The sequence below is a fragment of the Dryobates pubescens genome, chromosome 7 (assembly GCF_014839835.1).
Source record: "Dryobates pubescens isolate bDryPub1 chromosome 7, bDryPub1.pri, whole genome shotgun sequence".
Lineage (NCBI taxonomy): Eukaryota > Metazoa > Chordata > Aves > Piciformes > Picidae > Dryobates > Dryobates pubescens.
The window spans coordinates 15,211,874-15,227,999 of record NC_071618.1 but is presented as its reverse complement, the minus strand read 5'-3'; the positions used below and the strand labels follow the sequence as shown (position 1 = coordinate 15,227,999).

The following is a 16,126-nucleotide window of genomic DNA, read 5'->3' as shown; positions in this document are numbered from 1 at the left end:
ATTAAAAAAAAAAAAAAGAGGCGACAAAACAGATTTCGGAAAGAGCAAGGTCTGACAAACATCCATGAAACCAGCAACATCCATGAAACCAGCGCAGCCTGACCGGGAGCGGGGCCAGGCCTCGCTGGGACCCAGCGGGCAGGGGTCCTAAACAGCCGCGGCATCTATTCCATTGCCCGTGAACATTCCCCCGCTATTCATCGCGCACCCGCCAAGGGCTGGGCGCGGTGGGCAGGAGCGGGGACGGACCGGGCGCCGTGGCTCCACCCGCCCACGCCTCTCGCAGAGGAGGGCGCCTGGCTGCCATGGTAACCGGGGCAGGCGGGACGCTACCTCGGAAGCGAACGAGACGAGGCCCGGCCCGGCTAGTCGCGTGCGTCGGCCCCGCCCCCTCGCGCTCGTCAGGCAGCCCGCGCAGGCTGACGTGTCGCGCGCTCGAGAAGCCGGAAGTGGCGGCCGTCAGGGCGGGGGGAGACGAAGCCGTCACTGTTGCCGCCGCGGGCGCGCGCAAGAGGCGCCCAGAGACCCTCCGCCTCCCCCCTCCCCGCCACAGGCCGCCGCGCTCCCCCGCCCCGGTTCGTGCCGTCGCTGTTCCTTCGCGCCCCGTGGTCCCGCTATGGCTCTGCGGCAGCTCCTCATCGCCGTGGCACTAGCGGCGGCCGCGCTCCCCGCCGCCGCCTTCTACCTGCCGGGCCTGGCGCCCGTCAATTTCTGCGAGGCTGGCAAGGAGAAGCCCGAGTGCAAAGTAAGCCTGAGGGAGAGGACTGGGGCCCGAGGTCCGCCAAACTGAGGGGAAGCCGCGGCGTGGCCTGACTTTTATCCTTCTCCTGTGGGGCTGGTGGGGGCGGGGGAGCAGGTGTTGGCTTGGTTTTCTTGAGGCTGCCTCGTCGTAACGCACCAGACGTCTCTGGGGGCCCACGGGCCATTGCTGCAGGGACTTCCCATTTTCCACTGGAATCGCCCGTGGTGAGGTGTCCGCGGTCCCTCTCGGTGGGAAGGGAAGAGCTATCTGTTCGTCTCGTGACTTATGGTCACGTTGCGGAAATAGGAAGCCGCAGCAGCTGATCTCTCGGTTCCATCTAAACACTTGTAAAGCTGCAGAAAGTAAGAATCGCAGTGACAAGTCGTGCTGGGGCTGTGCCTGTGATTCTTGGCAGGAGCGAGCAGCTGACGGCTGCAAGCAGGTACAAAACCAAGGCAAGTGACACTTTCCTTGATGTGTCTTCCTGTCTGCAAGAAACACAAGTGTAGGGGCTTATAGACCTGGAGTCTCAAGTGACGCTTGAACTTACTTTCATGCCTACATAAGTGGCAGGCAAAGTTCACATAGTGAAATTACTTATTTCTAAGGGTGTGGCTGTTAGGGCTTCTGTACTTAAAATAGTCTTTGTTGCTTTGGTTGAGCTCTAGACACTGTTTGATGCTGCCGTGATGGAGATTATGCCAGACCACACTTGAATGAGAATGTTCAAGACTAATTGCTTTTATGATCTATTTTCTTACTACTGTTGAAAAGGGTTTTTTTTACAGTTGGTTTTTGTTTTTTACAGTTTCTTATCTCTCAGGTTCTATATTACATGAAACATGGGTCCATGATTTTTCACAAGAATCTATTTAAACTGTATGGTTTTAGGGAATACCTTGTGCTTACTATCTGTTAGCCATCACAAATCAGTAGAGCAGGTAATAAGCCAAAAATGTAATGATGGAATAGTTGCTCCTGAATCTTGCATGTAACACATAGCTGTGGATTTTTCACTTTTATTTCCATGGTACTTCTGTTGTAGTAGTAAAACATTCCATGGACATTCTTTTATAGGATCATAAAAACAGTGTTCAGAAGAGACCTCAAGAGGTCAGATAGTCCAAACTTATGCTTGAATCACAACTACTGGCAACTCTAGGTCAGCTCAGCTCCACTTTTGTTTAAGCAAGCCTTGAAAACATCCAAACGTGGAGCATCTGTCACCTCCCTGGGTGGCCTGTTACAAAGCTGTAATACCCTCTTAAAGAATTGTTTCTTCTTCAAATACAGGCTAGGACTTTCAGACTGTGGTTTATAGTGTTTTGCGACAGCCCTGAAAACCATGTCTGTGCTTGAATTATTCGTGCTAGGACTTGGCAGAACGGTTTATTTTATTTTATTTTTAAAATAAAAAAAAAAATTAAGTCAAGTAAACCAAGTTGCCTACTGTCTTTTGTAACCAACCTGAGACATTTATGGGGTGACGTTTCTCAGGTGTACACATTGTACAAGGGGAAAAAACACAGACACAAAATGTTTGTCTCCACATCCTGATAACTTACAATTTTGTAAATGTGAAGTGAGGTGCTTATGTAATGTAAATCTACCACCACTGCCTACCTGAATATATTAGGACAACCTCAACAGGAGTTTTATTTCAAAAATCTGTTTCTGAAACTAGCCACCTCTTATATTTCTCTACCTCATGCCAGCCACTTTACATACAGAGTCAAACATACGGAGAAGTCTAAATCACTCTTCACATCTTGTTCTCTCCATGTATGCTGCAACTGAATCTAGTCCAGTCCTTGGTGAGGAGAAACAGTATGTGATCAGATAATGGCTATATTGTACTTACTTAAGTGGGTAAAACTAAGCTTCCCTGGATAACCTTATTTTTTTACCATGTTCTTTCAGAGTTCTTTAAAGTGACACAATTCATTATGATATCAGTAATAATATTGTTCTCTGCCTCACTGATTTAGATCCATAGACTGACTCTCTAAATGACACTATTATATCTGCTAATTTGTATGGGCACAATCAGTTTTGCTGCTTTTCCTGTTTCTGGTTGGAATGTCATCAGAAATGTAATGTGGTCTGTGCAGGCTTAAACAGTAGTAACTCTTGCCTGAACATTAAGAATCCTTAGTTTAAACAAATACTGATGGCTCCAAGGGGAACTTGCTGTTGTATGGGAAATTGTCTATCAAAGATGGTGATTTGCAGTAATGCATATGCTTCTTATGGAAAATTGGAACATTCAGGTAAATCTCCTCCAATGGAAAATAGCTATGGCCAAGGTTATGAGACCAGCTCAGGCAGTCTTAATTTCTTGCTGCTTGCAGTCAGATTTCATTCTTGTCTTCTGGGCAATGTGTTCTTGTCCTCTGTATCATCTCAGCTGTGGTATTTGTTAAATCCTTCTTTGAACTTATTAACATGCCAGGAATCTATCCAGCTTTTTGCGAGACTAGTTTTTATTCTGCACTGAGTTGAAGTGCCTTACAGAATTACAAGAAGTGTGCTCTACCCAGAGGTAAGCAGCAGCTCTGCGTGGTTTAGGGTACAGGAAAGAGGGGTAATAATATGTCTTCACTTAGTGAGCTGTGTCCTGACTTGAACATGAACAACTGCAGTATATCAGTAAGATACAGTATCTAACTTAAGTATCTGAACTACAGATGCTTGTGAACAGTTCCATCTTTTTCTTTTTTTCCTTTAGAATTTCTTGGTTTGGCTAAACTTGAATGCATTTTCATAGGGAGGAAAAGCTCTCCTGTTGATTTATGGTGAGAAAATAGATGGCTTGCTGTTGAAAGTAGAGGTGGTATTCCAGAAAGCACTCACCTTCCTCTTGCTGTCTCTAGCTCCTGATTGCACAGGATGACAGTTCAATTTTCTATGCAGCTGAAAACTGTCCCTTACACATTTTGGGGGTAAATATTTTGCTGGTTTACCCAGTTGAATTGGTTTACTGTGCAAGCAGTTAACTACTGAAAACAGCATAAGGTACACAGTTGAGAAGTATTGGAGCTGCAGGACTAGAATAAGAGAAGGGATTTTGAAGGGAAGAGTGAGAGACCTCTCCCTCTCTGTAGCAGTAATCTACCCCATCTGTAATTAATATATATAGACAAAACACGTCTGAAACCACAGCAGGATGAATTTCAGATTCCTACTTCACAGTTGCTAAAGTTCTTGATAAACTTAAAAGGTAGTAAATGTCAATATCCTTGCCTTTGCTTTGGGAAGAGCTTTTGTTCAAATTTAAAATAGTATATCATTCTGAGTACATTGTTTAAATCCTTACAGTTCAGTTTTCAGTTGCTGCGTAGATGAAACTGTTGAGCAGCTTAATTATAGGGAAAAGTACTGATCTGATGTGTACTTTTATTCGTGTTCTTTTCAAGACTTTTATTACACAAAAGTTGTGGTGATGACTAATATGGCTTTAACTTGGTACATCAAACTAATATACTGGCAGCTGGTAATTGTATTATTCTTGTGTATGATCTCTTGTGATTGTGTAGTTTGAATAATGTTAGCCTTAAAGTGGTTTTGTCTTTTGGTTCCTGTTTTTGTGATTGCTAGAGTGGGTTACTTACACTCTTAGCAGCTAAAGTTCATTTTACAATATTTGATGCTTCAGGATGTGTGATTATACAAATCTTACATTTTTGGCTTTACTTTACCATGCTCAAACAAATATGTGTCATTTTTCTACATAAATAATTAAATAAGTACTTTATTATAATTGCTGATTGTCTCTACTCTTTCAGTCTGGAATTGAGCTGTTTGTGAACAGACTTGACTCTGTGGAGTCTGTCCTTCCCTACGAGTACACTGCGTAAGTATTTTCCGCTGTTTATGTAATTTATTCAGCATTTCTTCCAAAAAGTTGAGTTCAATTTGTTGCATAATTTTAACTGCATCTTACTACAGTAGTTTGCTAGTGAAGAATGTCTGCTTTGCTAACATAAGTTTACAAATTGTGCTAGTTTGATACAGTATTTTCCCTGAAACACAGAAGTGAGGGAAAGACAGACACACACAAAAACCCGTCCAGGTTGAGATAAAGAGTTGAGACAAGAGTTTAATATGAGATAGCATAATGCACAATTACCTTAGCCTGTTTGCAGAAAAAGCACAGCAGAAAGCAGCATCAAACAGAAAGCCAGTGAGCTAAAAACCCAAACCTGCATCCCTCCCCATCCAGTTGCCATTCCAGTGGAAGAGAGTTAACACCCAAAAATCTGGAGCCCAAGAGCAGCAACCAGAACAGGAAGCATCTCATGTCACAATATGAACTTCAAGCCTCATAATACTTTGCTCCAGCCAGCACTTTTGCTTTGGAGCTGGCATGAGGCAGGATGGTGTGAATAGCAGCAGGTTAAAACTCAACCTATGACACAAATATAGAACTTTCAACCAGCATATGGGTGTGTACATTGCTTTCTTCTCTGTTGGCTTTGCTTATACTTTAGGAGCAATGCATGGGTTTATAGGGACTCACATAGGTTGAATCACTGCTTTAGAGAAACTTGAGGTTAAAATGTGTATATGTGTAATATTTACTGTTCTGCACTAGTTGACAGCAGTAATACTTTGATCTATAAAATGACTTTAGTAGCTTGTAGCCAGGTGAGTTAAAGTGATAACGAGATGTTAAATGATAACTTCCCATCAGTTATCATAATAAGGTCTTAAATGAAACTAATTACTTACAGAAACTTTTATGCTACTGTTTAATATAATCTGAGCTCTGAAACAGCTGATCAAGATATTTGTTAGATTTTTTTTTCAAAATGAGATTTTTCACACTTCACAGTTAAAAGAAAGAAACTTTTCTAGAAGGAAAGTTGTATAGCTCTGTTACTTGTGATGGGTGTGGATTTGGGAGCACTGTTTGAGGTCTAATATTTGCAGCTAAGAATGTTTCATTAACTTTTTGTAACTTTCCTTTAATTCAGGTTTGATTTTTGTCAAGCAGAAGGAAAGAAGCGTCCCTCAGAAAATCTTGGCCAAGTGTTGTTCGGAGAGAGGATAGAACCATCTCCTTACAGGGTTTGTTCTTGCCTATATTCAGATGTAAACAAAGGTGATCAGAATCTCAAAGGTCCTCTTCCCAAGGGCTTTATCAAAATATAAAATTCCACATAATAGATATCTGTCAGTTTAACCTAATTATAGCTGTGCACTTTGTATCATGAAGCTGTAGCTTGTAATGCTATGGAAGTTGTCTTCTCTCTTTTGAACTTGCCAAAACCTGATTCTTGCTCCTCAGCTCTCATTGTTAGGGGGAATTGAGTACTTCTATCTGAAAATTACTACAGCTGTAAAATTAGACAATTAGAAATGGTGTTAACCATTCCTGCTGACTGTTTTGCTTTCTCTGTACAGTAGAAGAGAAAGTTATCAATTGAATCTACCTGGGACAGCCTAGCTGCTGTGAGGTCAAATGACTTGTTTGGTAAATCATTGCAGAAAAACAGTTCTAATCAGTAATAAGGACCTCTTAGTGTAGGGCAATGAGCACAGGTGGTTTTTATAGCACAGACCACTATATAAACCTCCTCTGGAGGGTTAATATATGTAGTCTTCTAATTTGTGAGGTGTTCCTGCTATAACAGTATAGGCAATTATAAATGCATAGAGGAAGCTTGTTAAATACTGAAGTTACACAACATTTGTTACAAACTTTTTTGTCATATGTCTTTCGTTTTTCTTAGTTCACATTCAACAAGAAGGAGACATGTAAATCTGTTTGTACAAAAACATATGATACCAGAAAGCCAGAAGACAAACTGAAATTAGACTTTTTGAAAAAAAGTATGCTACTGAATTATCAACATCATTGGTAAGTTGATATCAAGATTCATAGATTTAGTCTGGTATGTTGGTGCTCATTTAGTTTATCGTTTTGTATTTACAAGCTAGTAGAGGTTGACCACTAGGTATTTGCACTGAATCCATTCCCTTTCTGGTTTTGCAAAAGATACTACATTGTTTGTCTTACAAAAAAATTTGTTTGCTCCAAGGATAAGTGCCAAGTATAATGGAAATAGTCTGTTTCCAAAATGTGGGTTTTGTGTTGCCTCTGTGCTTACTGTAGAATACTAGAAGTTAACCTAGAAGTTAATTTTGCCCTAGCATGAGTAAAGTCTTAAGGGAGCTTAGGAAGAAGTTCTTCATTATGAGGGTAGTGAAATTTTGAAACAGGTTGCCAAGGGAGGTGGTGGAGGTCCCATTCATGGAGACATTCAAGGTCACACTTGATGGGGTTCAGAGCAATCCAGTGTAGCTGGGGATGTCCCTGCTCAGTGCAGGGGGATCGGACTAGATGACCTTCAAAGGTTCCTTCCAACCCAATGCATTCTGTGACCTTCATTCTATCGCTGCGTCACCTTTGTTTTTCTTGAGGGTCTTTGCACTTTTCTTCTTGTGTCCAGGAGATAGGATCAACAGTTCTGAAAGTTTTATGCAAAATGTGTTTGGCCTACAGGATGTGAAAGTGAAAAGTGGCCAATAAAAATGAATTAATTTTGAGAAAGGCATAAACACTCGGTCCTTTCCTGGTCTCTGAGTTGTTCTATAACTGAGTCACTTGGAGCATCCTGGCACTCTTTCTGCTTGGATATTGAGGTCCTCTTTGGAATGGCGTTAAGGGTAGGGAAAGGCTGAATATGTACCTGGAATTTTGTGCTGATTTTGAGTTACAATATAACTGTGCTCTGCACCTATATCCAGGAGCTGGGAAATGTTAATCAGGGGGCTCCATCTTGACATTGGAAGTACCCAGCCACACTATTGGTCTTTGTACAGTGCTTATATGTTAGTCTGCTGTCCTAACAGCAGCCTTTGGGTTCAAGGGTAGAAGCAGCAGCTTGGACATGGAGTTGGCAGGATGCCTGTGGTGTGCCATCACAAGTAATATGTGAGCATAATGAACCAACGTTGTCCATGTGATTCCAGATATGAGCTCCTTGCTTCATAGAAACAAATGTTTTGGTTATCATCTAATTAGATTCAAACTTTCTGGACATAATAGTAAAAATGCAGGTGAAATGTTGAGTGTCAACTGTCACTAAATGTTTAATGTCACATTTAATTTCTACAGTTCTGAAACAGCTACTTGTGCTGGAAAAGACAATGACTGCATTTCCTCCTCCCTGTGGGAATCAATAGGGGATATCCCTTTTTAGAGATAAACTGTGGCTCACTTTCATAGACCTTTCTGGGATCCTCTTGAAAATCAGTGTAGTCACAAACTGATAGAGTAGGTCAGAGGGTTCACAGGCAATAGCCATATGTTACATGTATGTGAACCAGGAATTAATAAAGAAGCCCTGAAAGGTACAGCTACTTTTGCAGAGATTCATAGTGTACATGCCTAACGCTGATATAAGTAGAGCTTCAAACATGCTGGATTTGGTTATATTAGTATTAAATACTGCATATACTTACAATATTTGCAATTTACACCACTTTGAATTTCGCTAATGCATAGCTATAAAGCTTCAGCTTTAATGGTTTGTGTTTATTTTAGTGTATAAATTAAAAAGTTTCCCAAAGCTGTGATTCTGTCACACTTTGAAAGATTTTTTTTTTTTTTTTTTAATAAAGCCCAAAACTTAAGCTGACAGAAACTTAAACAGAACTGGTTTAGTTTCAATTTCTGAACTAATCACCCAGAAAAGTACTTTAAACTGTTGGTTTTTTTTCCCTTAGATTAATTTGTTTTACAAATATACTTACTGTATTTGAGTATATTTTTAGTCTATACAACTAACTTGATAAGACTCTTCAGATTTCATTAAGATGTAGTTTTGGTTTTCAATGTGAAAACTTCTCTTTAAATTTAGGGTGCTTCTGATATTAGTACTTTTAATGGTGCTTCCTACTATTTTTTTGGCTAGGCCTACTGCCTTAAAACTTTAGAAGCATGAAGAATCTCTGTTTATGCCTGTAGGGTAATGATAGTCCTCCTCAGCTGGAGCTTCACAAAGTGGAAGTGGGTAGATTATTGTGGTGAATGATGCATGGTCCAAGGGTACCATTGTACAGGAATCAACAAGGTAGTGTAAGTGAGGATTTAATAGAGGTTTATTATCCAGCTTCAATTTATCATAAAATTCCTGGGGACACAGATGGTGCAAAGTAATTTTAAGGTTTTAAAAGCCACTTAATAAGATTAGGAATTGCCATACTGAATTGGACTCAACAGCTATGCTGTTATCTTGACTGACAATGTTCATCACCAGATGTTCTTGAGAGATGTGTAAGAACACTGTTGTATAGCATATTTGCCCCACATTGCATAATCTCTTCAAGTCATTTTAAATTTGAAGATTAACTGTGAAAAATTAGTTGCTTCTTAAACTGTCAAGTTGCTCCAGCAGTGCTGCTTGAAGGAAGCTCAGTATGCCTTTGGAGCAGAAGGGGCAAGGCAAAGTCTTTACCCTAACCAAATTAATTTACAATAGGTTAATCCTTTACCTGGTTTTGATAGTAAAATTTAAATACTAACAAAAGCAGGAGGTATCTCTACCATGCATTATATGAGTAAAATTCCAAGTGTGATCTAAGTGTAATGAATCTGCTCCTAATTATCAACTTGATTGTACCCCATAGTTAACACAGTTAAGTGAGCAGGATTTAATTGGTGCTGCCCACTGCTTGCTACTGTGATAGTCTTTGGAATGTCCTGAGAACCTGAGAGTGTGGTTTTGGAGGGCCTGTCTTCACCTATTCCCCTGTGTTAATATGAGCCAATAACATTCCTGCTGAATTCAGTCTGATAGCTAATGGTAGGGATGATGCGAATCTCTGTACTGTGAACAAAGGCAGCACGTCCTTCTCTTTTTCTCCTATCTGTTAATGTGCTTTAAAAAGTGATACTAATTTAGAGATTGTTAAAATACACAACAGTCTAAATGATGCTTTGGTTTTATTGTCTGAATTAATAATTCTTGAGTTTAGTTAGGTATTAAAAGGGCCTCATGAGGTAGTAACAGGTATCTGATAACATTAATAGCCTACTGATTACATTAGACATTTAATTGTAAAGATTATTCAATAGCTTGATAGGATTTGCAGAAAAATCTTTATTATTAACTTCTAGCAGGATGTCTCTTTTTTTGGTCTAGTGAATACACAAAAAGCAGCTGTTGTCTCATGACTTTCTGTGAAGTTCATTAATAAACCTTTAAAAACGTACTTTTGTAGCAGTTAATGTTGCTCTGAGGGCAGTTACTGAATTTCAAAAGTCTTTCAGTGACTTTCTTTTGGGATTTATTTTTCATCTAGTTAAAAGAGTTCATAACCTAAAGAAACAGGTTGAGTTGCTGGGGTTTTTATGTTCCTATTTCAGTAGTTCCTCTAACAAAAGGACAGATCGCCATGCTGGGTATCTTTCTCCGTGTTTAAAAGTATTTTTAGTTTAGTATGTTAGTAACATGTTGGATACTGGTTGTATCTTACTGCCTTAATATTTCTGCAACTCTTCATGGGAATGTGGGATTCCTATGAAAGTTTTTGATTGAAAATGGACTATAAACCTACTGGGCTCAGATATTTTTTTAGGTACATATATAAATATAAATCTTGTGAGGCAATAACGTAAAAGAAGCAGGTAGACGGTGGAGGGAGGTTTGAAAGTGATTACCTTCCCAAATGTCTGGTGGCTTACAATTTTTTGTTCATGTAAACTGTCTAGTTAAAATACTCCATACTTTCAGGGAGCTACAGCTGAGGTCAGTGATCAGGAATTCACTTACATAGAGAAAAACAAACAAAACCAACTTGCACTTTACTGCAAAATAAAAGTTTAAAGAGTGCCATAAAAATGTATTTTGCAGTGAAAGAGCAGTGAGGAAGCTGCATAACACTTATGTGTGTAGGGATTTTTTTTTTTACTTTTATGTTCTGCCTTAAATTTGAAATTGTCAAGTTAATTTTAGCTGGTTTAGTGATGATTTTTAAAGACAAAGCAATGAAATGTGCAATTGTTATGCCTTTGTAGTTTTATGTATTGAACTGTGTTTGTGAGGGGACTTCAGAAATCAATGCAGTGATCAGAATGTTTTGGTGGTCACCGAGTAAGTCTCTGACTTCCAAGACATGTTCTTAAGAAATAGATTGCTTTTTTTGAGAAAAACTCATCCATTTTTTACTGTCTAAAGCCTTTCCTCCCTTCAGTGTAGCACACAGGTTCTGTGTTCTTCTGAGTAATTATTAAGCTTTGGGCCACATCCAATTGCCATCAGAGTTGGTGAACAGATTCTCATATTTAGTGGCAGGCAGATAAAGGTCTATATTGTTGGCTTTGCAGAGAGATGGGCAGTATGTAGTCCTTATCTCTTATTCTGACTTGTGTTTGGGCTTGACAGTGTTGGGGCAATTTGAAAGACCAAAAAATGAAAAGCAGACAGACACAAAATTGAATCACTGCTGTGCTACTGAAGTGGTAGAAGAGTGGCAAGAAAACTGGTGAGAGGTCTGGAGCGCAAGCCTTATGGGGAGAGGCTGAGGGAGCTGAGGTGGCTTAGCCTGGAGAAGAGGAGGTGAAGGGGAGACCTTATCGCTGTCTACAACTACCTGAAAGGGAGGTTGTAGCCAGGTGGGGGTTGGTCTCTTCTCTCAGGCAACCAGCACCAGAACAAGAGGACACAGTCTCAAGCTGCACCAGGGGGAGTTTAGGCTTGAGATGAGGAGAAAGTTCTTCCCAGAAAGAGTTGTTGGCCATTGGAATGTGCTGCCCAGGGAGGTGGTGGAGTTACCTTCCCTGGAGGTGTTCAAGAGGGGATTGGATGTGGCACTTGGTGCCATGGTTTAGTTAGTCAGGAGGTGTTGGGTGATAGGTTGGACTTGATGATCTTTGAGGTTTCTTCCAACCTTATTGATTTGATTCTATTTTGATTTGATTTTGAATTCTAGAAAAAGGTAGTTTCAGTTGAAGAGCTATGTGTTTATATCTCCTATGGAAGTTGGATTGCAAATTAGTGCAGTTCCATGGGTTAAGATCCAAAAGAAGTATTATTTTTGTAATTAATTTTATAATTATTCCTATAATAAAGTTAGATTAATAGTAGCTTGGTTTTGTTTCCATTTTGAAAAGTTGTGAAATGCCATTGTGCCATTTACAGGATTGTGGACAACATGCCTGTGACCTGGTGTTATGATGTTGAAGATGGCCAGAGGTTCTGCAATCCTGGTTTTCCTATTGGCTGTTATATTACAGAAGATGGTCGGCCCAAAGATGCCTGTGTTATTAATGTATGTTTATGCAATTATTTTCTTAATACTCTGTGATGGGTTAAGGCCAACCCCTTCCTCACCATGGGCAAAAATGAGACTCAGACAAGTGGATTGCAAAAGTGATGGAAAGTTTAAATGGAAAGCGGTGAATATTTACAGAGAGCCAGAAGCACAGTGACAAAAGAGATCCCAAAGCACACTCAGAAACATCCCATCCCCACCTGAGGGTACATCCAAAGACCCCCAGGGCTCTTTCTTCACCCCGCCTCCTTCACTGCTAGGCTAGTCTCAGCTGGCCAGATCTGAGATTGCCCATCCCCCCAGCCTTGGGCCTAACCAGGCCCAAAAGGCCAGGAGACATCTCCCCTCAGTTATCAAGTGGCTGTGAGGGAAGAAAAGAGGCAGTACCAGGACCCCCGCTGATATCTTATAGGGGAGCAGGGTATTATGGGATGAAATACCTAGCTTCCTGTGTCCACCCACTGGGCTGGACTCCTTTGGGACACAGGAACCGTACCTCATGTGGCCATAGCAGGGGGCATCAGGCCCAAACTGCTACATACTCCCTTTTTACTAATTTAAAGACTTGCATTTCTCCTTTGCCATGTTTCTGAGGTGAAAAACTAGGTTGTTGCCTAAAACCTGATGTTTTGATATCTCCACAACTGGCATAATTGGAAGCCTCATCTAAGCATAAAAACTTTGTCTTTTGTGTTGCATAATAAAAAAGAGCTCTAAAAGATGAACATGCATAGCATTTAGTACATGTAATGAGTGAAGAAAAATGTCTTCATTGCCTAAGAAGTGTAAACATTTGAAGGCTTTAACTTCATGTTTTTGTGGAAGCAGGTTTGCATGGACATGTTTGTCCCTCTCTGTGGAAATCAGTACTTCTTGAAGTACCTTAAATTGTGGGCAAATGAAAGAAAGAGAATCTTAAGATTTCTGAGTGAAAAAACCTTTTCCTAATTGTAGTGGTCTGAGCCTTAACTGGGAGTTAAGAGCTCAGATGGGGGCAAGGCTGAGAATCTCTCCCCTGCTCCCCCCTCCTCCCTCCCAAAAGAAAGGAAAAAAAAGGAAAGGGAGGGAGCAAATCCACCAAGCAATAATTTGGAGTTGGCCTGGAAGTAGAGAGGTAAAGAGTTTTCCTTAAACAATATATATGTAACAATAACAGGTAAGGTTCACAAGGGCAAGGAACAAGGATAGGGGGGGGGAACAAAAAAAAAAGCCACACACAAAAAACAAGAATACAAAACCAATCTCTCTCTCTCTCTGAAGAGGTGCAGAGGCAGCAGGGAGAAGGATCAGGCCCAACCATGTGGCAGAAGAGCAGGAAGGCAGCTGCAGTAGCTCTTGTCCAGGAAAGGCAGGAGCCAAAAAGGAGACCTAATGACTGCAATGCCCTCCCTTTTATACCCTAGCTGGGCAGGGAGCAAGGAGTGGAACAGACTCAGTTTCCCAGGGGGAAAATGCTCTGCAGGGAGGGCACAGCACTTGCAAGCCCTCCATCCTGTTTTCAGAATGGGTGTTAACCCACCACACTGTGAGAAATGGAGCTATTGGATTAACTAGTGGAGGTCCAAATAAATGCACTGTAAGACTGCAGTAGAAAAGTCCAGGATGTCTTTAGATTACCACAGACCTCTTCTATGGAGAGGTCACTAAAACCCTGGAGCAGGTCTTTTGTTTTCTCAAAATGGTTTTACTTGATGTATCATACCAAACACAGTACTGACATTTCTAGGTTTGTGTCCTTTCCTCCATAATGAATTGGTTTCAGAGGCTCCTTATGAACAGTTGCATTTATAGTCAATTATATAACCTGGCAATATTATTTTAATCTTGTTTAAATACTTGTTTTTAATAAAAGGAAAATAACTGCTGATGGAGTAATGGAAAGACTGTTGAAGAACACTTTTTAAATATAACTGTTCTTACAATTAGGGTGGTTTGTAGAAAGGGGTGATGATAGAACCCTGAAGAAGTACTAACTGAACTTTGGTAGACATAATGCTTGTGATTTAATGACCCCTTAAACTGACTACTAAATTCCAAGCTGATGATTCCCTTCACCTGAGATTTGTATTCAGCAATCTCGGACGCTACTGCAGTTCATCTCCGTGCAATTTTAGTTTCAAATGTCAAGGTGGCTCAGTCACAGAGAGCAATTATTTGCCTTGTTAGTCTTGGAAGGTTCTGTCTAATCTGTGAAAACTATGCATGTTATTTTAAAATAGGCAATGTTTATGAAATGCTTTTGATATGAAGGTTGCCACATACCTATTAAGATTAGTACTTCAATTAAATGAAATGAGGCATCTTCGGTTACCAAAATGCTTTAAGAAATATATCTGTATTTACATATTTTATATTAAAATACATTTTTGTAATTTTCAACTGTAGTAAGACAGTTCTTAGCATTAACTTTTCTAGTTTGGGTTTTTAATGCAAGGCTTTAATGCAAAGACTTTACCATCTTGTACTCCTAGAATCCCACATTCATCTTGTAGAACTTTGTGACAGAACCACTTTATGCAGTCTAAGATTCTGTTATGTAAGCTTCTGACTGAGGCTTTTAGATGTCTTTATCTTTTTGATTGCCTAACATCATCTTTTATCATTGCAGTCAGAATTTCATGAAAAAGATACTTTTTATATCTTCAACCATGTTGACATAAAAATATACTACCATGTTGTGGAAAATGAAGCTCTGGGAGCAAGACTAGTGGCTGCTAAACTCGAACCAAAAAGGTTAGTACTTGAAAGTGACTTGTCATCACACAAAATAATCTCCATCCCAAGATACTTGCTTCAATTTGGGGGCCTGTTGCTAGTCAGGAGTAGTTTCAGATCTGTGACCTGCTTCAGTAGGTTTCATTGATGCAGTGCAGGGCAGTCTAATGTATCTAGTTCTAAACTCAGTAGATCTTTGTGCGCTGTTTTCTGGGCCAAAAAAGGCTAAAGTAAAACCCAGAAGTGGTGTGTGTTCAGTGAAGCAGCTCTTATTTCCCTGCCGGGGAACATTTTGTCTTGTGACGAAATAGGCCACCGGTGCCTGAGGTAGGACTAACAGGAGTGCAGCATATGATGTCTTCATCAATCAGGAAATGGATGCTTTTGTAAGATGAATTAATTATTTCCTAAGAGTGGTGTCAGTGAAGCAGCTTTCATTCTGTGTTTTTTCTTCCCACAGTTACAAGCACACTCATCCAGACAACCCCGATTGCTCCGGAGTACCTATGGATATAAGTAACAAGGCTAACGGAGAAGTCAAAATTGCTTACACATACTCAGTTTCTTTTGAAGTGAGTATTAAGCCTTCTGTGATAGTTACCTCTTCATTCTGGTGACAAGCAAGAGATTTTTTTTTTTATTGTTGTTATTTTTTTTTTAGATAGAGTTTACTGGACAAACTGCTTGCCAAACTGTTTTACTATTAGTCTAAGACCTTAAAATACAAGAGTAATACAGGAGGAAGTAGTTAGAGACGTGCTCAGCCACTTGGATCCCCACCAGTCCATGGGACCAGATGAGATCCATCCTAGGGTGCTGAGAGAGTTGGCAGATGAGCTGGCCAAGTCACTCTCCATCATTTTTCAACAGTCCTGGCTCACTGGAGAGGTCCCATATGACTGGAAGCTAGCCAACATGATGCCCATCCACAAGAAGGGCCAGAAGGAAGAACCAGGGAATTACAGACCTGTCAGCCTGACCTCAGTGCCAGGCAAGATTATGGAGCAGATCATCAGCACTTACAGGATGGCCAAGGGATCAGGCCCAGCCAGCATGGATTCAGGAGGGGCAGGTCCTGCCTCTCCAACCTGATCTTCTTCTATGATCAGGTGACCGACCTGGTGGATGTGGGGAAGGCTGTGGATGTAGTCTACCTGGACTTCAGCAAAGCCTTTGACATCATACCCCACAGCAAACTCCTGGCCAAGCTGTCAGCTTGTGGCTTGAACAGCAGCACTCTGTGCTGGGTTAGGAAGTGGCTGGAGGGCTGAGTACCCAGAGTGGTGATGAATGGTGCCACATCCAGCTGGCAGCCAGTCACTAGTGGTGTCCCCCAGGGATCAGTGCTGGGCCCCATCCTATTCAGTATCTTTATCGATGATCTGG

General features: G+C 40.8%; 1 protein-coding gene across 1 annotated transcript in view; it reads left to right on the top strand.

Annotated features, from left to right (window-relative positions):
• The first annotated feature begins 411 nt into the window (after positions 1-411).
• The window catches only part of TM9SF2 (transmembrane 9 superfamily member 2), a 33,432-nt gene continuing 17,717 nt past the window's right edge, over positions 412-16,126 (top strand). Inside the window, exons 1-7 of the mRNA XM_009910350.2 lie at positions 412-745; positions 4,528-4,595; positions 5,719-5,812; positions 6,478-6,605; positions 11,893-12,022; positions 14,634-14,758; positions 15,201-15,312. Coding sequence (XP_009908652.2) covers positions 617-745; positions 4,528-4,595; positions 5,719-5,812; positions 6,478-6,605; positions 11,893-12,022; positions 14,634-14,758; positions 15,201-15,312 — 786 coding nt within the window. The 5' untranslated portion in view covers positions 412-616. The remainder of the gene's footprint in view (positions 746-4,527; positions 4,596-5,718; positions 5,813-6,477; positions 6,606-11,892; positions 12,023-14,633; positions 14,759-15,200; positions 15,313-16,126) is intronic.